Raw genomic sequence first — 26977 nt, 5'->3', positions numbered from 1 at the left:
GGCTTCCCGCTGCATCGTTGGGGCGCTCAGACACCTCGGGGGGCCAGAACATGGCTGCGCCTGCCCGTTCGGTCTGGGCCAGCGGCTGCTTCCTGAGGGCGCGAGCTGGCAGCTCTCCCACGCTTGCGCCCGGCGGGTGCGCAGAAACGCCGGGCACGTCTCCGGGATGGGCAAGGGGCCGCCGCAGGGCAGGTGAGGCCGGGGCTGGCGCCCCCAACCGAAGCCCCTTGGGGCGGGCTCCGCTCATTTCCGCCGTCCGTGCCCGGGCGTGCAAGTGCGCCTGCGCGCGCGCCCCTCGCGGCGGAAGTGGTGGCGACAAAGCTCGGTCCGCCTGGCCCCGGGAGTGCGGGGCGGGCCCAGGGTGCGGGGCGCGCCGGGGCAGCGGGCGGTGGGGAGGGCGGAGCCCAGGAGGCGGAGGCGGGAGCAGACCAGCACTGCCGCACCGAGCCGCCGGGCCGCCCGAGACCAGTCCCCTCACCTGCTGCCCTTCCCGCCCCGCCCGCCTTCCCGGTTGCCGCCCCCACGCCGGGAGAGGCGCCCGTCCGGCGCCGCCGCTCGGCGAGCCTCTCCCGCGAGCCCGCGGGTGAGTCCCCCGCAGCCCAGAAAAGGGGTCTGGGGCTTTGGGGGGCGCCCGGGTGATCTCTTGTCCCCCGTTTCTAGAAACTTCCAGGTCCTGGGGGCGTCCGGGGTACCCGGCTGGGGGCGTCTCCGGGGTGCCCCGCCCCGCCGGCGTGAGTGGGGGGATGCGGGCAGCCAGGGGGCGGGCGCGGGGCCGGGGTGGTGGTGGGCGGACGTCCCTTCCCGCACCCGTAAGCGCCGCTTCTCCGGTTTCTCTTGCAGATGCCGCTGTTAGGGGTGGTGGGCGCAGCCGCGGGTCGCGTGGCCGGGAGCGGGGGTGACGGCCTGGGATTCCGGGGGCCTCTCTTCTTGTCCTCCTCTCCTCTCTCTTCCCAGTGTGGCCGTGGCTGACACTAAAGACTTTGTAGCCATCAACCCAAGTGCAGTTTCGATGGAAGATGAAGGTAAAGGCCCCCGGCAGGCGGGTTGCAGCGCGGAGTTGAGGGTGTGGTGGTTGGCTTTTAAGTTGTCTGTCTTTCGCCACCTTTTTAATTCTCTGATTTTATTTTTCCTTTGATTGTGAAGTGTCCAAGGAATTGCTTTCCTAGGATATCTAGCTTTTATTTTGGTAACATGGGGCGTTTCGGAAATTAAGGTTCTGTAGGGTGACTGAGCTTGATTCTGCTTTCCCGAGGAACCTGCTTCTTTAGCTTAGGGGATGGAAGGGAAGTTTTCATTTCAGATGGCATCTCTGCATGTTTTCATAGTCTCTGAGAGAGGAATCACTCCAGGGGAAGTGGAGATGGGGAGGGAAGGCTCTGCATTGCATCCCTGTATATTTGCATGTCAAACCTTGATTTGGTGTAGCTGGATTCATTTATAACAAAGAAAACTATTTTTTATTAAATGCAGCTTTGGGGAAAAAAATTCGTTGTTTTTCAGTTCACAAAAATCAATTCTGATTTTAACGAAATATTATGAGGTGATTTCTTAAAGTTCCTCCTCATTTCAAAACATGCTTTGGGAGGTTGACAGTGGAATCTGTTTGTCCACTGTATGCTGCAACTGCACTGGATTATCATTCACATGTTACTTGATTCCTTTGGCCTTATAAAATATTTAATGCTTTTCGTACACTGATTATTTTCTAAAAGCATTGAACAACTCTGAATCAGTGTTGTTTTTCCCGTCCTGAAACAAGCACGCTTATTCTTTGGACTAATGACTTGTGTGTGATAATCTTTTTTCATTTATTCCTTGTTTTTTTTGAGTGGGGCTGTAAGTTGCTATGAAAGATATTTACAAATTACATTTTGTTTTCATGTATCTTTGGTTTTTAAAATCTATATCTGGTACAAAGGAGCTGCAGTTGTGCTTGCTGGCTTTCTAATTTGTTTTTCTGTTGTTGAAAATGTAAGCTTGATTGTCCTAAGTAGGACTAGTTATTTTAAAATAGACTTTTCTTATATGCGATAATGTGTTTTGCTATCTGAGACCCCTGGGATATGAGGGAAATATGATGAAAGGCATGATTATCTTGCTTAATTTTACTCTGGATGGATAATTTGTGGAAGACATTTTCTGAAATACTCATGTATATAACTGCAGCGGACTTCCACTGTCTAACTGGATCTTTAGAAACAGCATTCGAAAGCAGTAATTTTTGTCTGGTGGTATGGAAAATCAGTTTTCTGAGGTTTTTTCCACTTTGTCTTTTAGTTTATAGATTTAAGGAAGGCAGATCCTTTCTGTACAAGAGACAAAGAATATTAAATGCATTCATATACCTGTTTCTTGGTAGTTGAATCTTAAATAACATGTTAAACTTGAGCTTCTGCTTTTAGAACGTTACCAGATTTAAGAGTGTAGCCTCAAGTCAGTGGATTGTTAGATGTTGCTTTTCTGTTTCTTGATCTCTTAGGAAAAGGAGCATGACTAATAAAGCTGGCTCTCATTGTCTGTTCAGGTGGTAGGGAGTGGTTGGGAGATGGGAGCATGGTGCACGCTTGTGTCTGAGTCTCTGTACTCTATGGCCAAATAATGATTTGGCCTCATAGTAAAAGATTATACAATTCTTAAAAACTAGTGGAGGGGGCCTCCCTGGTGGCGCAAGTGGTTGAGAGTCCGCCTGCCGATGCAGGGGATACGGGTTCGTGCCCCGGTCTGGGAGGATCCCATATGCCGCGGAGCGGCTGGGCCCGTGAGCCATGGCCGCTGAGCCTGCGCGTCCGGAGCCTGCGCGTCCGGAGCCTGTGCTCCGCGATGAGGGAGGCCACAACAGTGAGAGGCCCGCATAGCGCAAAAAAAAAAAAAAAACTAGTGGAGGTTTTCCGCCTCATAATGATTGAGGCCATTTTTGTCAGTTTCTCATTACCATAACACTTCTTTTTCTTTTCTTAAACATTTTTAAGAACTTGTATATAGCCTAGAAATTTTCAAAACCAATTGGCCATTTTGAAATACATAGATTACTGTCGCTTTCCATTTTACAGTTAGTCTTCTCTTTTATATGAGATATAGTAACATCTTAGGGGTGTGAAACAAAAACAGACTGGAATTATACCTTAACCACTAAAAGTTGTGTGATTTTAAGCAAATTAACCTTTCTAAGCCTCTGTTTCCTCATCTATACATCAGGATTGGTAATACTTGGCTTACATAGTTAGGAGGGTTAAATGAGAAACTATAAATTCTCTTGGGAGAGAGGATGGCTAGCATTTAAGAGCACACACTGTGGAACCAGGCAACTTGATTTGAATGCTGGATCCCCACTTACCATCATTTGGCCTTGTGCACATTAGTAAAGCATTTTGTGCTTCAATTTCTTTATCTGTGAAATAAAGATATTCATAGAACCTACCCTATTAGTAGCATTTAGGTTGTTAGCATTTAGAATAGTATCTGGCATATATAGTAGTGCTCAATAAATGTTAATTGTAAATAGCCTAGCCCAGTGTTTGCATACTAATATGCCACCTGCCATTAATGTTGTTACGACATTGAATGTTTTTTTGGTTAATAAATTAATTAATTAATTAATTTAGGGCTGCATTGGGTCTTTGTTGCTGCGCGCGGGCTTTTCTCTAGTTGCAGTGAGCGGGGGCACCTCTTCGTTGCAGTGGCTTCTCTTGTTGCAGAGCACGGGCTCTAGGTGCACGGGCTTCAGTATCTGTGGCTTGCGGGCTCTATAGCGCAGGCTCAGTAGTTGTGGCGCACGGGCTTAGTTGCTCCATGGCATGTGGGATCTTCCCGGACCAGGGCTTGAAGCCGTGTCTCCTGCATTGGGAGGCAGATTCTTAACCACTGCGCCACCAGGGAAGCCCATGACATTGAATGTTGAAAGGGGGTACAGTAGTGGCCAAAATGCTGTGTGTGAAGTTTTCATTGTTAGGGAGTGGGTGGACTTAAGTGCAGAATTTTCTATAGTGTAAGGCTTTAAGCCCGTAGAGATGTTGGGGCTCTACCAACAAACCAGAGGACAGTGTAGAAAGAGACAGGCTTGGATTTGAATCGGAATAGGTAATGTTTTTCCTCTCGTAAATATCTCATGAGTTACTATGTTTCTCAGCTGTTTTAGCTGCTGAGTTTTCCCATCTGGAAATGGGATAATGGCCTCTTTTGGAGGGTGGGTGTGAGGAAAGAATGAAGCCTGGTATGTAAAGTGCCAGAGAAGGATGGTTGATACAGTTAGCCTGCCGAGTGACTGAGTGGTTGCTGCTGTTCCCCAGAAACAGACTCCTCCAGTTGGTGTGTAGGTAAGTTCCAGCTACCTCTAGGTGTGCATAGGATGGAATTGCTAGTGGCCCTGGGAGTGGGAGCCTGGAGGTCCTTAGGGAGTGTGTCGTGTCTACAACTTCATCCATGTGGCTCCTTTCAGCCACGGTGCTTAATTTCTTTTGGTACTTCAGTTTCAGTTCTTCTGGACCTTTCTCCCATGACCCATTTAAACTTTCTTGGCAAACCTTGATCAGTTTTTAGCCTTAGCCTCCAGGATGCATCATGAATACTTAGAGTCAGTCACTAGAAGTATCTGAAGTATTAGTTTCCTGGAATTTCAGGGACTGGTTCTAGACTTCCATTTATGGGTTAGGATTTTATCCACATCCTTTGGAGCTCCCTTTTGCATGTTTATCACAGATCTAAACAGATACCATTTAGGAACTGGAGATGCACAAGTAAATGGCTCTTTTTCTGATTTTTAAAAAATTAATCATTTGTATGTTTAAAGGGATGGCTTATTATAAAAGATATTTCTAGCTGGAGAAATTTGCAAATAATTTCTCCTTCCCAGTAATGGATTTTTTTCTTTGGAATAAATTTGGTCTGTTTCATAGAAAAACCACTATAAATTTAATGCACATGAAACTATTTAACATAGCCTTAAATATAGAAATATAATAATCTTCAAGATTTTAGGACATGCTTAATTTAAGGTTAGAGGCATGGCTAATCCATCTAGAATAAATTCCCCTGATCTTTTTGGATAGCATTTGAAAATGATAGTACGTTTCTTTACACTTTACTATTTATTTATTTATTTATTTATTTATTTTCTTTTGCGGTACACGGGCCTCTCACTGTTGTGGCCTCTCCCATTGCGGAGCACAGGCTCCGGACGTGCAGGCTCAGCGGCCATGGCTCACGGGCCCAGCCGCTCTGCGGCATGTGGGATCTTCCCGGACCGGGGCACGAACCCATGTGCCCTGCATCGGCAGGCGGACTCTCAACCACTGCGCCACCAGGGAGGCCCCTGCACTTTACTTTTTAAAATAGTTTATTACTCAAGTTCAAATTGTTAGTCACTAGAAATATGTTAAGAAAAGATTGTGTTAGGATAGTTGGAGGAACTGTAAGGAAAAAGGGATGAGAAACCATATTAATTGTATTTCTTTAAAAATAAGAAACCAGGTTTTAAAAATATTTTATATCTTTAGGTGTGGAAAATATAATTTATAATGTTTGCAGTTTTGTTGATAAAATAATATTCTTAATCAGTATTTCTAGAAGAGTTGAAACTAAAAGATTATGTGATAGCATTTAATAAACTGTAGTAATTTAACCCAGAGGAAGGATGCTGCAGAGAATATTTGTAAGTAGTGGTCTCCTGACAGTTGAGTCCTAAATACATGATTTGTCTTAATGTTTTTATTATTCATTTAATGTCAGTAGAACTCAACTCTGTTAACTGAAGCAGTATCAATCAGAATAGTCTCCTAGGGATCATTCCCCTTGGAGCTCAAGGCTGATTTTCTTTTGAGATCTTGGTTAACCGTAATCTGTTTATTAACAAGGTAAAATTTTGTTTTAGAGCTGGAAAGAACACCTTAGCTTGATGGTAAAGTTAGCTGGGAAAATTTTAAATTACACCATTGTTACATGTAACATCTTAGAGATCTCTTTGTAAGTTCAAAAGTTCCTCCCATGTTTACTTTGTTAAATAACAGGTTCTTTTTATAGTGATTTCAGGCATCAGTTGTGACAAGATTATTTTTACAGTTTTCATATGGACAAGTGTTAGTAAAAGGCGGTAAAGTAAAAACTGGTTGGATGAACTCTAGGTTAATGCCATCATTTCATACAAGAAGGGATTTCTCAGAAAAAAAAATGTCAGGCCATCAGTGCAATTTCCTTTATATGGCTGGTATTTATATGCATTGGTTAATATGTCTTCCGTCTTCAAGGTTTTAAGTTAATATTGACAAAGGTATACATCTTAGAATTACAGTCATTCCTTAGTATCAGGGGATTGGTTCCAGGAACCCCATGGATATCAAAATCTGAGGATGCTCAAGTCCCTTATACAGAATGGTGTAGTAATTTACGTATGGCCTGTGTACATCCTCCCTTACACTTTAAATCATCTCTAGATTACTTATAATACCTAATACAATCTAAATGCTATATAAATAGTTGTAAAAAACAATGTAAATAGTTGCTAGCATGCAACAAATTCAAGTTTTGCTTTTTGAAACTTTCTGGAATTTTTTTTTAGTGTTTTTGATCTGCAGTTGGTTGAATCTGCCACACAGAACCTGTGGATAAGGAGGATCGAGTTACTCAAATTGTGTTCAGTTAGATTAGTTTAGACTAAGCTTATTGGATACATTTAGAAAAAAATTGAATGAAATGTTACAAGGCTATCATAGGTTATGGACAGAGAAAGACAGTAATAGCAGGGGTCAGAAACATCATTTTAAGATGGTTGTAACTGGGCATCTAATTCAACTTCAATCTCTTTCTTCCTGCATCAGATGTTAGAGAATGTGTGAATTGGAATTATGTCTTTAATATTCCTGTTAATGATAATTTCTTGGTAAAGGGAGGTCTTTTGGCTTGACTTTTGATCATTTCATCAATTACTGACCTAAACTTGTGTCTCCCAAGAGGAAATAATAGAAATTTAGCACAACACATTCTTTATTCTTTCAGAAAACTCTGAGACGTTGAAGGATCCTTGTAGAAATTATTTTCATTTATTTATTTAGTTACATAAAATGAATAACCTGATAAAGTTGGAATAGCAGTAGGACCCTGACACTGAATATATTTGCTACCCTGTACTGGTGTTAGATTTCAGTTCTTTACAGGAAAACTCAGAAATAATAAGGCAGAAGTATTTAGGATGTTACCCATAATACTTTTCTTGATCATTATTTTTTTGAAACTGTGAAGTATAAATTAAGACTTTTGATTAGATTGTGAATTTCAGATATTGGATTTAAAGTTATTTTGATTGTGGTGTCTTAAAGTCAAAAAGGACAAAGCACTTCCTAAGAACCATTAATATAATGAAGTTCTGTTCTCTGCCTAGGAGACAGATAAACTTTATTTAAAAAAATTTTATTTATTTATTTGGCTGCGCTGGGACTTAGTTGCTGCACGTATGATCTTCATTGCCGTGTGCGGGATCTTTAGTTGTGGTGTGTGGGATTTTAGTTGCGGCATGCGGGATCTAATTCCCTGACCAGGGATTGAACCTGGACCCCCTGCATTTGGAGTGTGGAGTCTTAACCTCTTGACAACCAGGGAAGTCCCGAGAGATCAGTTTTAAAACAGATCCTGGATTTTTTTCTCATCTTAAAGCCTTTCATTTACAGTATAAATAAATTAATGTTTTTGTGCTGTATATTATGTTACGAATGTGTTGTGTGTGTGTGTGTATATATATATATATATATATAAATATATAAATATATATGTTAGTATGCAGTTATTTCACTAGATTTTGTTTGAGTATCTGTTTTAGAGTTTCCCTGGTGGAATGTTTGCTGTACCTACCTCTGGGTTTAAACATTGGGAGGGGCAGAAATGCTCGTTGGTTCAAGCTTTCTTTGGGAATCTTACCTCACTTCCCTCTTGAGTGTCAGTTCTCCATTCCCTTGGAGCAGGCAAAAGTGGTGCATGGCACAAGTGCCAGAAATAGCATGCAAGCCACTTTTTAATGTCACGTGTCACGTGAACTAATCTCTCCTGTGTCCTTTTCTTAATGCTTGTCAGGGCTGCTCCTTACTGCAAGTTAACATCTGAGTAAAAGTGTCTGTGATGGGATGGGAAATTTCAATTTCCTTTCCCACTCCAGAAAAAGAGGATGTGGTCTTTGTTGACTACTCTTTGATATCTGCCAGCCCCCTACCCTAGAGGTTGGTAGTTCAGTTATGATATCTTGATGTATACCCTTAATTCATTTGAGGGACCAAGAGAGGTGAATTTCTTCTGATTTCTACTGGTAGTAGAAAAAAAGGCAGAGAGTTGGCCTTGTGTCTACATTAGAATGATGGGAATGGAGGATAGGGATGGATGAGAGAGACATTTTACTCCTAGGCAAAACAAGCAGAGCTTGGGCAGTATCTTGATAACAGGGAATGAAGGGGAGGGTTGAGTCAGAAGTGACTACAAACTGTTGAGCCAGTGCAGATGGGTGAGCGGAGGTGCTGCTGACTGGCTGAAGGAGTGAGCTCATGTGGGCACTGGCCAGAGGGAGGGTGTTGGAGGTCACACTGTCTGTGTGTGCAGAGAGGTTTGTTTTAAAATCGAACACCACTTGGGCTAGAAGACCAGGGTTCAAAGCAAGCTCTTGAGGGCGAAGACCCTCAGTTGTCCCTAATTCAGTTTGAACAGGGTCTGGCACGTAGCCCTTGTCTATTGAATGAAAATACTGCCTTCTTCACTCTAACTCAGGGGTTCTCAGCTGGGGACAGTTTTGCCCTCCGTGGGACATTTCCAATGTCTAGAGAGGTTTTTGTTAATCACAGCTGTGGGAGGATGCTTCTGCCATCCAGTGGGCAGGGGCCAGTGATTCTGGTAAACATCCTGTGATTGACAAGACAGTCCCCTGTCCTCACCAAAACAAAGAATTACCTGGCCAAATGTCAGTGATGCTGAGATTGAGAAACACTGTTCTAGCCAAAGGCAAGGAAGTTAGCTCCTCTAAGCGCTGATTTCCTCACTTATAAATAGATAGTAATGACTCTACTTCAGGCTTTTTGGGATCAAATAGGGCAAGATGTGTAAGTGCCTGGCATGAAAAAGCTGCTCAGGAAATACTAATTTCCTTTACCTTGGTTGATGAGTAGATTTGAGGAAATTATTTTTGTCATTGGTCTTTTAAACAACTTCTCATTTCAAGGCTTCACATATTTTTCTGAGAAGAGTGGGATGCCTAGCAAAACTATAGTTGCATTTATTATCTTAATGCTTTTCGCATGGTTTCATCAAATTATATTTTTGTCTCTACTTTGGCTTGGGGTTTGAGTATTTCATGATTTGTTTCTATCAGTAGGCAAAAATGTTAAAATCTGGATTAAAAGTTTTTACCTACTAATCATATAGGTTAAATTCATTATTTTCCTTGCTTTCAGAACTTTTACTATTTGAAAGCAGTATTACTGTTCTTTGAAATTAAGACTGAAATGTTCTCAGTTACTTGTTTTGGAAAATGCCAGACCTCATATGTCTGTGATGTCCTTTACCTTTTTAACCATTTACAAAACTTCAAGTAGGCTCGTCTCAGAAGTCAGCACTTTCCTTCAGATTTACTTATTTAGGGTGTGGATAGGTGGCTTTCTTTTTTTTTTTTTTTGCGGTACGCGGGCCTCTCACTGTTGTGACCTCTCCTGTTGCGGAGCACAGGCTCCAGATGCGCAGGCTCAGCGGCCATGGCTCACGGGCCTAGCCGTTCCGCGGCGTGTGGGATCTTCCCCGACCGGGGCACGAACCCGTGTCCCCTGCATTGGCAGGCGGACTCTCAACCACTGCACCACCAGGGAAGCCCAGGTGGCTTTCTTTTGCTTGTCAAGTACCTTTTTATTCTCTTTTGTAAAGTGTGGACATTACCACCGTCTGTTCCACTCATGTTAGGGACGGGACACATGTATTTTCAATTCTAATACAAGAGACCATTCCCTTGAAAATGCATTCTAATCATAGCCTTACTGTGTTTAATGTTTATTTACATGTACATAGTTGTGTGGCATTCTCATTTTTGAGGAGTCCTTTGCTGGTACTTTGAGGAGTCTTTCCTTTAGGAAAAAAATCAGTTCTGTCTCCCTATGCATTAATTTTCCCATCTGTCACATGAGATTAATAAAGTAAAGCTGATTTCGTGGCAGCAAAGAAATTCTCATTCAACTTAAATCTATAGGATTCAAAGTTGGTAGCTTTTGATGCCATTACGTTGTATCTGACCACAGATTGCTGGAAGGGTTTGCACAGCTCCCTGTTGTACCTGTAGCCCTGTAGGTCAGGTAAGTACAGGGTGTGAAGAAGGCCACAGTCATGTTTTTGATTTCATAAGGGGTTGGTTTGCCATAGCCTGTAAAATTAAGTCCATCAATTAACTGCTGCCTGAAATGAATGCCATTGGTGTAGGAGGTAGTAGGAGAAGGAATTAAGGAATCTACCATTTGTTTGTATGGTTGAATTACCGGCTAGTCCATAGATTTCAAGGACAGTGATTCCTTTAACAAAGGAAGACCACAGTCTTTTAAATTCTGATATTACTGGTAAAATAATTGTTGCTAGCTGAAGGCTTTAAAAAGCAGTAGTTGGTATGGGGCTTCCCTGGTGGCGCAGTGGTTGAGAGTCCGCCTGCCGATGCAGGGGACATGGGTTCGTGCCCCGGTCTGGGAAGATCCCACATGCTGCGGAGAGGCTGGGCCCGTGAGCCATGCCCGCTGAGACTGTGCATCCGGGGCCTGTGCTCCGCAACGGGAGAGGCCACAGCAGTGAGAGGCCCGCATACGGCAAAAAAAACACCAAAAAAACAAAAAACAGTAGTTGTATGTTTAATAATAAATGTAATTTTTCACTTGTAATAATTCATTTGTAATTAATATCTTCCTCTTGTGAGGAGGTACTTTGAAACTGCAGACATCCTGCATCTCATCATACTTTTTCTTTTAAAATAAATAAATTAATTAATTTATTTAACTTTGGCTGCGTTGGGTCCTTGTTGCTGTGCGTGGGCTTTCTCTAGTTGCGGCGAGTGGGGGCTACTCTTCGTTGTGTTGCAAGGGCTTCCCATCTTGGTGGCTTCTCTTGTCGCAGAGCATGGGCTCTAGGGCATGTGGACTTCAGTAGTTGTGGCACGTGGGCTTCAGTAGCTATGGCTCGCGGGCTCTAGAGCGCAGGCTAGGTAGTTGTGCACAGTTACTGGCTTAGTTGCTCTGCGGCATGTGGGATCTTCCTGGACCAGGGCTCAAACCCGTGTCACCTGCAGTGGCAGGTGGATTCCTAACCACTGCACCACTAGGGAAGTCCCTCTATTGCCTTTAGCTCAAAATAATTCACATGCCAAAGTGGCACATCTTGGGGAGACTTATTAGAACTCCTACACCCTCATTCCTTCTATATTTATTAATTGCAGTTCTACTGTTAAGGAAGAATTGTCCTTTTTCCTCCATTTACCAGTGGTCCAATTATTTATTTACATGGATCTGTGGATATTTATTTTACCATATGGGTTAAAATCCAGTGCTTTTTTGCTCAAATTGTTCCAGCTTTTGTTATTGAGAACACATTCAAATTTGCCTGCTGTGTCCTTTCTACAGCGTACCCATCATTTTGTGAGTACTAATTCACTTTCTGGTACCACAGTGCGTTCCCCATGCGTCTTGTGTTTTTCCTGTTTGCAGCAGCCATGGAATCAACCATTTTTCTAAAGGAGGCAGATTCATTTTATTGGAGAATGGTATCTAGAAACCAAGATTTGGGTGCCAGGTGTGCTCAGTACTGTTGGGGGTGTTACTGTTTCTAAGTCTTCTCAGTAGACAGAGCTAGCAAATACATGTATAGTAATACACATTTGTAATTTACATAAAAATATATTTTTATTTCGTTATCTATCCATCTACATGTAGATTAAAAACCATGAGTCCATACTGATGCTGCCAGTTCCAATCCCATACCTCAGGGTTCATTCCAGTCCCCACCCCCCCAGCTTTTTCCCTTTGCTTTTACTTCCTTCTCCAGAGGTAAGAAATCTGTTCTCATCCACAGTATATTTACTTATTTGTTCAATCTTTGTGTACACACACAAAAGTAGTTTTAGAATTGCTAACCTTTTCCCCTGTGAGAAACATATTAAAAAAATTTTTTTTTCTAGTAAGATGAAGTAATTATGTATACAGTTTTCATCGTTTTTTAATGTTTTTGTTGTCTCAAATTAATTTTCCCTTTTTATGTTGAGTTTGTTACCAAATTGAAGTTGCTATAGTTATTTTTTCTACCTTTTTTCTCCCTTTAACCTTTATGCTCTAATAAAGTGCTTAAGAACCTGTTCTGATAAAGAGTTGCAATTTTCTGAGTCTGTCACCCTACTGGAAGTTCTGTGTACTTCTGCCTTTTTGTTTCTGGTAGATGGCAGGTCTCGTGTTGATTAACTCCCTCAGCTTTTGTTTGTCTGGGAAAGTATTTGTCCTTCATATGTGAGTGATAAGTTTGCTGGCTAGAGTACTCTTGAGTGACAGTTTTTATCTTTCAGTGTTTTGAGAATGTCATTCCATTCCCTCCTGGTTGTAGAGTTTCTGCTGAGAAATCTGCTGAGTGGGGTTCCTTTCTAGGTTACCTTTAAAATTCTTTCTTTGTTACTGATTTTTGACAATTTTAATATAATTTCTTGGCGAAGGTCTTTTTGCATTGAGGTAATTAGGTGTTCTCTTAGCTTCATGGGCTTGTGTATCTGGTTCCTTTCCCCAGGTTTGGGAATTTCTCAGTTATTATTTCTTTAAATAAACTCTATGTTTTCTTCTCCTTCTCTTCTCCTGGGATACCTATTACCCTAATGTTGCCCTTCCTAAAAGAGTCTGATAGCTCTTGTAGAATTTCCTCATTTTTAAAGTATCTTATTTCTTTCCTCTTCTAGTTGTGTCATTTCTAGATTTCTGTCTTTGAGACAGAAATTCTCTCTTCCATATGGTCTGCTCTATTTCCAGTGCTTTATAATTCATTCTTCATCTTATTTATTGAGTTCTTCGGCTCCAGAATTTCTGTTTGGTTCCTTTTTAGAGTTTCAGTCTCTTTGGTAAAGTGTTCCTTCCGTTCATTGATTTTATTCCTGAGCTCATTGAAGTGCTTTGAGTTTTCCTGTAGCTCATTGAGTTTCTTCATGACAGCTATTTGGAATTCTCTACCAGATTGCAGTATTCTGTGACTTTAATTTTGGTTTCTAGAGAATAGTCCTTTTCTTTTTCGTGGTACAGTGTTACTGTGGTTATTCACGGTGCTTGATGAGTTGTTCCTCTGCCAGTGCATTTGAAGTGGTGACCGCCTTTCTGCTGGATTCTGAGCACTTTCCATCCTCCACCACCTCTGTTGGAGGTGTGGCTTCAGTGGTGTGGCTTCAGTGCCCTCATTATTTCCTCTTGTGCCTCCAGAGTTGTTGGTACCTTGCTTCTGACAGTGTCACTGGTGTTACGGTGTCGCTACCTGGTGGTGTGCCCCAATGGTGGGCTCGTCGTTTGCGTCCGGGATCCCCTGAGTTGCAGGCTCCGCTGCTGTGGGAGGAGGAAGGAAGTGGGTGGGGGGAGCTGAGGTTGCACAGACGCCTCTGCTGTGTCGGGTGTTGTAAGGTGTGAGAGCTCAGCTACTGCAGGTAGGGTGTGGGGCGTGGAGATATGGGTGCTTCAGTGGCTGGAGGGGTATCATCTCAGGCCCCACAGCTGCTGCTGCCCAGTTAATCTGGGGACTGTTGAGGCCGGGAGGCTGGAATTGTATTGTGTGTACTGCCTCCCCTGCTATTACTGGCTTCTCTGGGGCTGAGGGCTCAGCTGCTGAGGTGGTAGGGTGGGCGCTGCAGGCAACACCTCCCCTGTGTGTTCCAGTCCACTCACCTTTATATGTACTAATGTGTGGAACTCTCTGGCGTCCTGGTGTGTTGGGCAGAGGCAACTTTTGTTGTATTGTGGCTGTTTTACTGGTTGTAGATTGACAGGGAGAGACAAAGGGAGCTTTTCACTCTGCCATGTTGCTGATGTCTGAGAAACACATTTTTAAACTAGAGTACAGTATTTGTCTTCAGCTTTACAGTACACAGTCTAAATTTGTTTTCCAAAGTTACTTAGGCTAGTTCTTTTCTTCCCGACCTACTTCTGTAAGGTTGTGTTACTCATTTGTAATAAAATTATGTTTATTAACTGTTTGTATTCTCTTTTAGTTTCTTTCCACATCCTGTTTGATTTTTAATTTTTTAAACCTTTTGAAGTAAATGGTGATCATATCCCTCCTCCATGTCTGTAATGAATATACCTTCATAAAAGGGCTGGATTTGATTAAAGTTAGGTAGAGCTGTAGTGTGCTTTGGCTCATAGCAGTTTACTTGAAAGGAACTGTACTCTGGAGATCATTCTCTTGGGCTTGCTCATCTGGTTCCTTAGTTACAGCTCTCATTTCTACATCTGCACTTGGAAAGTTGTTCTGTGTATGGTCCCATGACTATAAGTGCTTGAAATCAGTCCCCCAATTAATCTTCTTTATTCTAGATGCATAGTTTTAGACCCAAAGTCACCTACAGACTGAATACTAATTCTTTTATTGCTGGGGTAAATCATGACTTAAATTATTTTGTGGATCCTGTCCTTTACTGTTTTTCTCTTCTAAGATATAATTCATGTACTGTAAAATCTGCATTTTAAAGTACACAGTTCATTGTTTTTTAGTATATTCACAAGGTTATGCATTCATCTAATTCCAGAACATTGCTGTCACCCCCGAAAGAAACCCCTTACCCGTGAGCAGTCACTTCCTGTTCTCTCCTTTCCCCAACCCTGGCAGCTACTAAGCCACTTTTTGTTTCTGGATTTACCTATTCTGAATATTTCATGTAAATGGATTCATACAACATGTGACCTTTTGTGTCTCACCCTTTTCATTTTAGCATGTTTCCAACATTCAGCCATGTTATAGCATGTATCATTTCATTTTTTTTTGGTTAAATAATATTCTATTATATGGATATGCCACATTTTGTTTATACATTTATCAGTTGATGGACATTTGGGTTGTTTCTACTTTTTTGGCTAATATGAATAATAATGCTGTGAACATTCTTATACAGGTTTTTGTGTGAATATGTTTTCAGTTCTTTTGGGTGTGTACTTGGGAGTGGAAGTGCTGGCTTATATGGTAATTCTATGTTTAATTTATCGAGGAACCCCTACAGAGGTTGTATCATTTTTTCATTCCCACCAGCAATGTGTTGAGGGCTCTGATTAATTTCTCCACATCCTCTCCAACACTTGTTATTTTCTTTCTTTTTTAAAAAAATTTCCATTACATGGGGTATGAAATGGTATCATATTGTAGTTTTGATTTGTATTTCCCTAATGACTAATGGTATCAAAGCATCTCTTCATGTGCTTTTTTGGCTATTTGCATATCTTTGGGGAAATGTTTATTTAAATTCTTTGCCCCTTTGATTTTGTTATTTGGGTTTTTATTGTTGAGTTGTAAAGATTCTCTTTGTATTCTGGATCCTGCGTAACAATATGTACTATACCTGGACTTGCACAGGCATACAAACAGTTTTGTGTAGAGGTGTTTACTGCAGCACTTATAAGACCCTTAGCAGACACAGGATTTGCAGATATTTCTCTCATTTTATGGGTTTTGTTTTTGTTTGTTTTGTTTTTGCTTTTACATCTCACAAATTCCTGTCTTTACTAATGTAATCTGGGGTCATAAAACTCAATTATTATGCTATATTTATTATATAAATGTTCTTTCTCAAGATTTGGCTTTGGATTTTTGCATTCAGTTTAGTAACCATATTTACAACAGTTATTTTCATTTAACTAAATATTTAATTGACTTTCAAGTTCCTGCCAGTCTTTTTATGGTGTGGTACAATTTCCTCCACTAGAGCATGCAAATGAGAATCACCGGAGAGTTTTTGGTAAATTCACATTCCCTGGCTCTACATCCCACGTAGGAATTCTAATTCTATGTGTCTGGGACAGCCTTTGCATGACTCCCCCTCTGGCTTCAGCCTTATTGTACCGAGAGTTGTAGCCAGAATGGCTGCAGGGGCAATTGTGGGAGAAAGGGTGGGGGAGGAGGGAAAGGGAGGGCTTTAGGAAAGGGCTTCCTGAGAGTAGGAAGAGTTCATGGTTTTCCAGTAGGTCCGGGTGATGCTGAAAGGTTCTCTAGACTGCTGCCCCTGCCACCCTTATCTCCAGTCTCCAGTTGAGCTATTTCTCTCATTTTAGATTGTCTTTTCACTTTCTTTCGTGTCTTGCAGCACAAACTTTTAAAATTTTGATGAAGTCCAATTTATCTGTTTTTTTCTTTTGCTGTTTGTGCTTTAGATGTTATAGCTAAGAAACCACTGCCTGCTTCAAGGTGATAAAGATCTGTGTTTTCTTCTAGGAATTTTATAGTTTATAGCTTTCACTTGATTCATTTTGAGTTAATTTTCATATATGTTGTTAGGTGAGGGTGCTACTTCATTCTTTTGCATGGAATATCCAGTTATCCCTGCACTATTTGTTGAAGACTGTTTTTTCTCCATTGAATTGTCTTGGCACCCTTGTTAAAAATCAATTGACCATGGATGTATGGATCTATTTCTAGACTCTCAGTCCTGTTGCATTGACCTGTGTCTGTTTTGTGCCTGTACCACACTGTTTGTATTAGTGTAGCTTTTGTAGTAAGTTTTGAATGTAGGGATTATGAGTCTGCCAACTTTGTTCTTTTTTAAAGATTGTTTTGTCTATTCTGAGCCTCTTGTATTTCCACATCAGTCGGCTTGTCCATTTCTATAAAAAAGGCAGTTGGAATTTTCATAGGCATTGAGCTGACTTGCCCTTTACTTTAAGGATGTAATGTTCTTACATAGGTACAAACATAAGAAGATCTTCTTGAACATTTGGGTATCATTTTATTCTAGGTAACTGTACAGAATGGCTTTAAAAGTTTGAGTTAGTAATATTTTATTCTTCTCTTCTTTGCCCTCTTCTCCAGAGAATAACTTACTTAGTGGTTAGCGGGCAGGGTTGGGGGGAGCTGTATCTATCATTCAATAAATGGTGGAGGGACAATTAGCTAACTTCTGGTTAAAAAAAAAAAAAGTAAAGCTGGAATGAGAAAGGCTTTTTATAAAAACTAAGCATGAGATGAAACCCCAAAACCATAATGCAAAACATTGATCATATAAAATTTTAAAAAGAAAGAAAAAAAAGTAAGTAGCTAAACTGTAAACCAGTGATAAAAACACTTGAAACAAATGACAAAAGTCTACTTCCTACAGAATGCTTTTTATATCTATAAGAAGTAGCCAGTAACTTGTAGGGACAAATGGCCAAAGGACATGAACAAATGTTTCACTGAAAAAGGTTGCAGAAGGCCAAAAGATACGAGAAGGTCACCAACTTCAGTAATGAAGAAATGAGAATTAAAATAACATTTTCCACTCATCAGACTGGCAAAGATGAAAAAATGTGGTTATGCTTAATCTTGGCTATATTGCAGGGAATATAGAAGCTCCTGACAGATACTGGGAGTTCATTTGCCACAATTCCTTTGGAGAGCATCTTAGTGATAGCTGTCAGAATAAAAAATAACACCCAACAATTCCACATTCAGGAATGTATCTTGTATCTGTACTTGAATAAGCATATAAAGAGATTTGTATAATGATATAGTATATTTATAACATAAATATAATAGCAGCATTTATAATAGCAAAAATGGGAATAACCCAAATGTCTGTCATCAGGAGGACTAGTTAAACTGGGGCAGTACTGTATAATGAAATGCTTTGTGAGCCATTAAACAAAATTGGGGCAGATCAGTATGTGTGGTGAAATAGAAAGAGGTCCAAGATGTACTGAGTGAAAAAAGCAAGTTGTGGTTATGTGATTCCATTTGTAATTAAAACAAAACAAAACAAAACTTGTAACATATTGGCATAGAAATGTCTGGCAGTATACACAGAGTTAACAGAGGTTACTTCTGGGCAGTAGGACTGGGGAGATGCACTTTTTATTTTAAACCCTTTCTTATTACTTGACTCTAAAAAAGAATGAGCAGGTTTTTATTTTTTAAAAAAATCATTAAAAATGACTTAGTAATATAGTTAAGAACTTACACTAGTATAGGAGTAAAAGATTTGTCCTTTTCTCTCAAGTTGATTATTTTGTGTATGATCCCTGTTGGTCTGCAGAGGTAAATGGATTTTTTTTTTGGTGTGTGATTTGTATTGCTTTACTGAAAATGGATTAGAATTAGCTCTTGGATACAAATATTTAATAGCATTTAGAACCTACTGTATCATTCCCAAATATTCTAAGTATGGGAGAAAAATAGGATTTGCGATTGTGCTAGTTTTTATTTTGTCAAATGAGCAATATGTAAGTGTTGGTCTACATTGGAGGCTGATTGTGCCAGTGTTCTTTGGGTCCATGTTCTGGAACTTAAAGTTCAGTGTGGAAGGTAGCCATTTCACAGTATCTTCCTTAACCGAGGTAGTAACCTCGGTTCATTGTCGGAAACCTTAGTATACCACAGGCGATAGGAGGCAGTGGTATCTCCCTGCACTTTTCCAAATTGTCGAATTTTAGACTTCGGGGGACCAACTTCCCACCCCATATAAAAATCACCAGTATTCTCTCCTAGAAAGTTTTTGGTGATTGGAAACTCTACACTTGTGTCTGTTGACACTAGTTCTTTCCTTAATCTCAGCAGAATGTCGTATTTCATTTAACAGCCTTAAAATATTTGAAGGTGCCTGTCATATCCTTTATTTATTTAGAAACTTTTATTGAAGTCCAATTAATGGTCATGCACTGCCCTTCATAATTCTCTTCTCTAGGCCAAATATTCCTAACTTATTCCACCAGTTTTCTTAAGACCTCACTTCCATAGTATGTCACCATAGTATGCCACACTTTGGGGCAGACCCTAATGTTGCTCTATACTGAATATAGAATCCTCAGGGTGTGGTTGGATCGGTTAGTACTCTGGGGCTGTTACTCCCTTGGCTTAAAAGTTGTACTTCTCATAATGCAGTTTAAGATGTTATTTACCTTTTTCAGCAGTATAGAGCCTTAGCATCTGGTGCTCTAGTAGTTGGTTTTTGAGTTTTGGTTTTTACATTTATCTCTAATAAAGTATATATATGCTTTTGTAAATGTGAAGATAGTGGTATATGGTCTGTACCCATTGGTTTAGCCTGATAAGCTTGTTTGAGTTATGAGGCAAGGTGGCTGCCCCTCTCTGGCTTTTGAGTTGATGTCATCTTGGATAGGCATGTTATTTAGGTATTTGAGTTGTTGATAGACTATTAAACGGATAGAGCCTAGTGGCACACCTAGTGGCACTGAGTTATTAATACTTTTGGCCCACCTAGCCAGAAATCTACCCAGGTTTAGCCCATGTGTTTTCTGTTTTTGGCACGTGACAGAATTTAAATCATGTTTTTTGGCATCAGGAGACTGTACAGTCTTATTAGTATTCTACCCTTGTGAGAAATTCTCAGATACGCAGTGCTTTTAAATGGTCGTTGTTTTCTCTTTTCCACAATTAAAAAAAAATTATCTCTGTATCTGTTCAAGATTTTTTGGGTGTGTATTGGGAGGGGGAGGATGAGAAGCTTTTTTGCACCAAGGTTGTTTTTAGTTATAAAGAAGCTTTGTTCTTAGATTTTTTATTTTTTAATTTACTTTTTATTTTATTTTATTTTTTTAAAGTTTTGGCTGCGTTGGGTCTTCGTTGCTGGCTGTGGGCATTCTCTAGTTGAGACGAGTGGGGGGCTACTCTTCATTTCTTTTCTCGGGCTTCTCATTGCGGTGGCTTCTCTCGTGGAGCATGGGCTCTAGGCACGCGGGCTTCAGTAGTTGTTGCCCACGGGCTTAGTTGCTCCACGGCATGTGGGATCTTCCCAGACCAGGGATCGAGCCCCTGCCCCTGCATTGGCAGGCTGATTCTTAACCACTACGCCACCAGGGAAGTCCTAGATTTCTTTAAAAACAGCTTTATTGAGCTGTAAATTCAGATACAAATTCACCCACTTAAAATATACAAGTTGGGCTTCCCTGGTGGCACAGTGGTTGAGAATCCGCCTGCCAATGCAGGGGACACGGGTTCGATCCTTGGTCTGGGAAGCTCCCACATGCAGCAGAGCAACTAAGTCCTGTGTTCTACAACTACTGAGCCTGCGCTCTGGAGCCTGTGAGCCACAACTACTGAGTCCACGTGTTGCAACTGCTGGAGCCCACGTGCCTAGAGCCTGTGCTCCGCGACAAGAGAAACCACCATCATGAGAAGCCCGTGCACTGCAATGAAGAGTAGCCCCCACTCGCGGCAACTAGAGAAAGCCCGTGAGCAGCAATGAAGGCCTAACACAGCCAAAAATAAATAAATAAAATAAATAAATGTATAAAAAGAAAATGTACAAGTCAATGGTTTTTGGTATTATTACATTATTTCTTTTAAATTGTAAGGTAAGGAATAACAAAATTTGCTATTTTAACCATTTTAAGTGTGCAGTTCAGTGGCATTAAGTACATTCACAATGTTGTGCAGCCATCACCACTATTTCCAAAACTTTTTCATCACCCCAGCCTGAAACTCTGTACCCTTTAAATAGTAACTCCCTATTGCCCCCTGGTAACCACTGGTAACCTCTACTTCCAGCCACTGGTAACCTCTACTTTTTGTCACTATGAATTTGTTTATTTTAGGTACATCATATAAGTGGAGTCATTTATTGTGACTGGCTTACCCCACTTAGCATAACATCCTCAGAGTTTGTCTGTATTGTAGCATAGTTCAGAACTTCCTTCCTTTTTAAGGCAGACTGATGAGGGACTCCTGTTATTTTCCTATTTGTTTTCTGTATGCCGTATAGCTTTTCTGTCCCTTATTTCCTGCACCACTGCCTGTTTAGTTGATGTTTTTGTAGTGAAACATTGAAATTCCTATCTTCCTGACTTTTGTGTATATTTTTTAGCTATTTTCTTTGTGGTTATCGTGAGTGCTGCATAATTATAAAGTTACAACACCATAATTTGGATTTATACCAGTGTAATTTCAATCACATACACAAACTCTGCTCCTCCACATCTCCACCCACACTTCTTTCAGTTGTTGATGTACCCAAGTTACATTGTTATACATTGTGTATCCAAAAACCTAATGAAAAAATACGTTAGTGTCTTAAATCATGTAGAAAACAATATGTGGAGTCACAAACCAAAGTTTCAACAATACTAGGTTTTATAATTTTCTGTGTATTTACCTTTACTAACATCTTTATTTCTTCATATGACTTCAAGTTACTGTCAAGTGTCGTCTTATTTCAATCTGCAGGACTCTCTTTAGCATTTCTTGTAGGGCAAGTCTCGTGGTAGTGAACTCCCTCAACTTTTGTTTATCTAGGAGTGTCTTAATTTCTTCCTTACTTTGAAGGACAGTTTTTCCAGATACAGGATTCTTAGTTTAGTTTTTTTCTTTAACACTTTAAATACATCAGTCTGCCTTCTTCTGGTCTCCATAGTTTTTTTTTTTTTTTTCGGTATGCGGGCCTCTCACTGTTGTGGCCTCTCCCGTTGCGGAGCACAGGCTCCGGACGCGCAGGCTCCGGACGCGCAGGCTCCGGACGCGCAGGCTCAGCGGCCATGGCTCACGGGCCCAGCCGCTCCGCGGCATATGGGATCCTCCCAGACCGGGGCACGAACCCGTATCCCCTGCATCGGCAGGCGGACTCTCAACCACTGCGCCACCAGGGAGGCCCTGGTCTCCATAGTTTGTGATGAGAAATCTGTTTATATTATTAATGATCCCTTGTATGTAATGAATCACTTCTGTCTTGCTGCTTTCAAGATTCTTTGTCTTATCTTTTGATTATAATGTGTCTTGGTGTGTGTCCCTTTGAGTTTATTCTACTTGGAGGTTGTTGAGCTTCTTGGATGTTTATATTGATGTGTTTCATCAAATTTGGGAGGTTATTGAGCATATATCTTCAGATATTTTCTCTGCTCTTTCTCTCTGTCTTTTCCTTCTTATTGGTGTCCTGCAGGTCCTTAATGCTCTGTTCACTTCGATCTTTTTTCTTTCTGTTCCTCAAATTCTAAATTTCCATGGTCATATCTTCAAGTTTGCTGGTTCCTTCTGCCAGTTCAAATCAGCTTTTGAATCCCCTTAATGGATTTTTAATTTCAATTATTGTACTTTTGAGCTCCAGGATTACCTTTTGGTTTCTTTCTATGTTTTGTATCGCCTTACTCTTACTACTACTAGTTCTTTTTCTGTTATATCTCTTCCAACTACTACTGTGATAACATTTATAAACTATTATGCTGTATCAGGAATTTTAGACTTTTTTTAAACTCAAAGCTTCAAAATAATAAAAACACCATATTTCTTGTGGATCTTTTAAGGACAAATAATTCATCTTTTAATGTGAAAGTGCACTGCGAAAGTCTCGTAACTGGAAATTTTTGTTCTTTTAATTTAGGGCTAAAGCCATTAGGTTTACAACTAAAAATTCATTCAAATTACTTTTTGAAATTACTTTCTGCCACTTTGGGTTCAGTGGTATCATTTTGGAGTGTCTTTTATTACACCTTAATAAAAGAATTGAAAATTGAAGCAAGGAATTAAAAACATACATGTGAGTTACTGATGAAGTTATAAAAGGTTTATGCAAGGAGATGCTGAGGAACTTAAGAGAATTTTGATTCTTCTTTTATTTTTCACCTTTCTTCTCCAGGGCATAGTTTTAGCATGGGAACATGAATTTCAATAGAAGGAAGCCCAGTTATTCATAAACAAATGTAAAAACCATCTAAATATTCTGCAGCTGTTTATAATACGGAGCAAATAGAGCATCGACATTTAAGTGAAAGCAGTTAGATCACTGAATCTTTCTTTGACTCATTAGTTACTTTGGATGACAAGAGGGTTTCCCCCCAGTATAGATCAGGAAAGAGAAAGTTTAAGTATGAACTTAAAGGGATTAATTAATTCTTAATTATAGGAGTGTCCAGTTTTTGTTTAGGGACATAGTGTTAGTTGAAATGGTTAGAAAAGAAGTCTGTTAATTTTTCATTTGTCTTTTTTTTTTTTTTGCGGTACACGGGTTTCTCACTGTTGTGGTCTCTCCCATTGCGGAGCACAGGCTCCGGACGCACAGGCTCAGTGGCCATGGCTCACGGGCCCAGCTGCTCCGTGGCATGTGGGATCCTCCCAGACTGGGGCACGAACCCGTGTCCCCTGCATTGGCAGGCGGACTCTCAACCACTGTGCCACCAGGGAAGCCCTCATTTGTCCTTTTAACAGTTACTGAGAACCAGGTATGTGCCAGGCATGGCCAATACTGGTTTGTGTGGCCTGCAGTTCTTGAAGCCATTGAATTTACATTGTAGTGGAGGGATAAAGACATTTGGAGGAGCTGTGGTAGCCAAGTAGGATACTATGGGGTGAGTAACTTAGTTCAGTGTTGTGAGGAGTTGTCACAAAAAGTCTCATGGAATGAATGGGGTCTGAAGCTTAGTGGGGTGTCGAGCATGCAGGCTGGACCTGGTTCCTCTTGTCTGTAGAGATATGCTGCAGGCATTTCAGGCAGGGGGACTAAGTGGTAGACTTCTTGGCCTACGTAGGCCACTTACAGAGGTGTGGGTTTGGACTTTTTATTTAGCTATCTCTGAGGCTTTCTGAGTCAGTCCAAATTCAGTTGTCACTAAATTTATCAGTTATATATCTTACTAATAATAGAGGATACACCATTCTTATATCCTCTGTTAGGCAGCATTATTAGGACATGTAAATCAAACTTAATTGTGTCAAGCAATGAAATATTTAATTATAGCTAATAGGATTCTTATGGTCTCCTATTGGGTAACATTCCCTTTAGAGATACTCATGGGTTGTGAGTGTTTAAAGTGAGGTAGGAACTATGATTTCCTTGGGGGTTGGGCTTAGAATGTGATTGTTTAATGGAGTTAGTCAAAGCTTAGACTTGTATTATTATTATTATTATTATTCTTTTTGCTTTTCAAAACTACTGTACATTACTGCAGTACCAGTTTCTTTGGGCTTGGAAAAGAAACAGCTGATACCAGTGCAGAAATCAAGTTGTCTGGCTAATGAAGTGGGAGACTGAATCTATGATGTCTGAGCTTTTCTGTGTAACTTGATCCCCCAGTTTTCTTTATCTTTTTATTATCCATATACGAAAATGGTGTTTTCTTGCCTGCTCTTCTTGTTCATGTTGGGGATTGGTTTTTCAAAATATGGCTTTTCTTGGCGTGTATTATTAGGAATTCATTCCCCTAATTGTGTCCTTGGAAGCAGCTGCCGTCGTGGTTAGCAGAAGCAAAGTATTGAGTAGTGGATTTTACAAAACCAAAAAAACCTAGCTAGGGTAAGAGGTGTTTTTTTTTTGTTTTTTGTTTTTTATGTAAGACTTTAGTCTCTGTTGGATTACAGATGGTTTACAACAGTATTCAACAGACAACAGCTGGGAATGAATGCCAGAGTCTATTTCTGAATCTTGCTTAAAGAGTTCTGTGTGCTGACAGGGAGAGCAGCTCAGTGCTTTGTGAACACCTAGAGGGGTGGGATAAGGAGGGTGGGAGGGAGACGCAAGAGGGAGGGGATATGGGGATATACGTATGCATATAGCTGATTCACTTTGTTATACAGCAGAAATTAAGACAACACTGTAAACCAATTATACTCCAATAAAGATGTTAAAAAAACTTTTATGGCATGGGAAACAACTGCATATTTATAAGGCGTTCATGCATTATTTTACTGCTGAAATTTTTATTATGAATATGAAAAATATTTTTAAAAATAGTGAGCCAATGTTAAATCTTAAGAGAACTAAATAGCCTACCTAAGTGGTGAAAAAGCAGTGGAAAGGGGAGTGTATCTACCTACACCTTCTGAAAGAGCTTTGAATCCTTTATCCTGTTTTTTGTTTTTTCCTTTTTGCTTCTTTTTTGAGAACGGTTTGAGAATTAGATAACTGAGATGGAAACAGGCAAGTATAAGGCTCTAAGGTGAATCAGTTCTCAGTAGCAAGACAAAAGCTTGAGTCTTCTCACTTCGCTTTTGCTATCTAAAATCTATATATACCACATAGTTGGTTTTTTTTCTTGAATTCACGTTCCTTTTAATTTTTTTAAATTAATTTTTATTGGAGTATAGTTGCTTTTATACCACATAGTTTTGAAGGCAAGAATTTTTGATTATTAAATGGACAGGGCCAGAAAAATATTTCTGTGTGTATTGAACCCAGTTTGAACTTACGAACAGTGAATTATTTCTATAGTCTCTCTCCTACAACAGGATAACTTCGTTATATAGAATAGTACAACATATTCATTGTTGTATTATGATTATGTCAAATACTAAAGATACTAAAGAAAAAGAGTTCTGTGTGCTGAAAATTCAAATGAAACACTTATTTTACTTGGACACTTAAAAAGTCTACTAAAACTTGGGATCAGATGGATGAAAGTTGGCAGGAGAATCTGTATGATTGTTGTTTTTTTTTTTTTTACCAGCATTGTTGCAGGAAAAAAGCTACAAATATGCGTTATAAAGCACTTTAAGAAGCACTTTTGTTCAAAGAAGTGTACATTTTGGAGGTTTTTTTTAAGTTGGAGGTAATACGGCTAATATAGGTAAACTTGAAAAGGGTCAGTGATTCTGTTCTTTACTGCTCTGTGTCATTATGGGATAAGAAATATCTGCCAAAGGAAGGAGGGAAGAACCAAGAAGAATTCTGTCTCCTGGGTTAGAAGAATTGCCAGAGGGCTGCCAGCATTAATACCAGAGTTAAACATTGACTAAGTGGCTCAGAAGAAAGTACAGTTGCCACCATGTCAAACATTATTGAATGTATAATGAACTAGATACATGGAAAGGGTGGTTGGTGGGATTGTAGCTGTCATATTCTTTACTATTTTTACATATTTTATTTTAAGAAAGTACGTAGCAATCTGGTAACGATGAATTAATAGATAAGCTTGGCAATGAAAATGTCTCCCTTGGGAGAGGGAGAAAGTTGTAATATGTGGGGCAAAAACTGAGATTGAGTGGATAGATTTAAATTATCAATAAAACACTTAATTGGAAAGAATAGAACTAGGGGAGGAAATACCAGGACTTTGATGGAAACCACTGTTGCGGATTGTGCTTTCATTTTGAACAGCCTTCACCTTTACATTTTGACTCAGGTCTTAGGAATGCATGAAGAACAAACCTTTACCTTTAGGCTCTTAGGTATTTGAGGATGTTACAGTGACCATGGTGTGTGTAGTCTGAATTGCAGGTTTCAGCTACAGGGAGTTGACCAAACCATCAACGTTCTCTGTTGCTTGCATACATTTGTAGTAATGTGTGCCAGACTAATAAGCTAGATTCACTTGGTTAATTTGTAACTGTCGTAACCTAGGTCTTTAGATTCAAAGGGGTGGTAACATCATTGGAATATTTTTATGTGCGAACCATTTTTTAAATTGTGAAATATATTTAATATAAAGTTTGCTGTTGTAACCATTTTTAAGTCTGTAATTCAGTGGCATTAATTACATTCACAGCGTTTTACAGTCATCACCACTGTGTATTTCCAAAACTTTTTCCTCACCTTAAACAGAAACTCTTGTACCTATTAAATAATAACTTCCCATTTTCTCTGCTTTCCTACCCCTGGTTACCACTAATCTACTTCCTGCCTCTATGAATTTGCCTATTCTAGATATTTCACGTAAGTGGACTCATACAGTATTTGTACTTTTGTTTCTGGCTTATTTCACTTAGCATATTTTCAAGGTTTATCCATGTTGTATATGTATCAGAATTTCATTTCTTTTTGTGGCTGAATAGTAATCCATTATATGTATATACCTCATTTTGTTTATCTGTTTATCTGTGGATGGATACTTGGGTTGTTTCCACCTTTTGGCTGTTGTGA

General features: G+C 40.1%; 1 protein-coding gene across 4 annotated transcripts in view; it reads left to right on the top strand.

Annotated features, from left to right (window-relative positions):
• The first annotated feature begins 344 nt into the window (after positions 1-344).
• The window catches only part of ATP2C1 (ATPase secretory pathway Ca2+ transporting 1), a 110947-nt gene continuing 84314 nt past the window's right edge, over positions 345-26977 (top strand). For 2 of the 4 annotated variants that reach the window (XM_060099033.1, XM_060099031.1), the window contains exons 1-2: positions 493-583; positions 841-1022. In XM_060099033.1, coding sequence (XP_059955016.1) covers positions 1017-1022 — 6 coding nt within the window. In that variant the 5' untranslated portion in view covers positions 493-583; positions 841-1016. Of the gene's footprint in view, positions 584-840; positions 1023-26977 lie in introns of all 4 variants that reach the window. The other 2 variants (XM_060099032.1, XM_060099034.1) reach the window with 2 other exon arrangements.

Source organism: Mesoplodon densirostris, chromosome 5 (assembly GCF_025265405.1).
Source record: "Mesoplodon densirostris isolate mMesDen1 chromosome 5, mMesDen1 primary haplotype, whole genome shotgun sequence".
NCBI lineage: Eukaryota > Metazoa > Chordata > Mammalia > Artiodactyla > Ziphiidae > Mesoplodon > Mesoplodon densirostris.
This window is presented reverse-complemented; position numbering and strand designations above follow the sequence as displayed.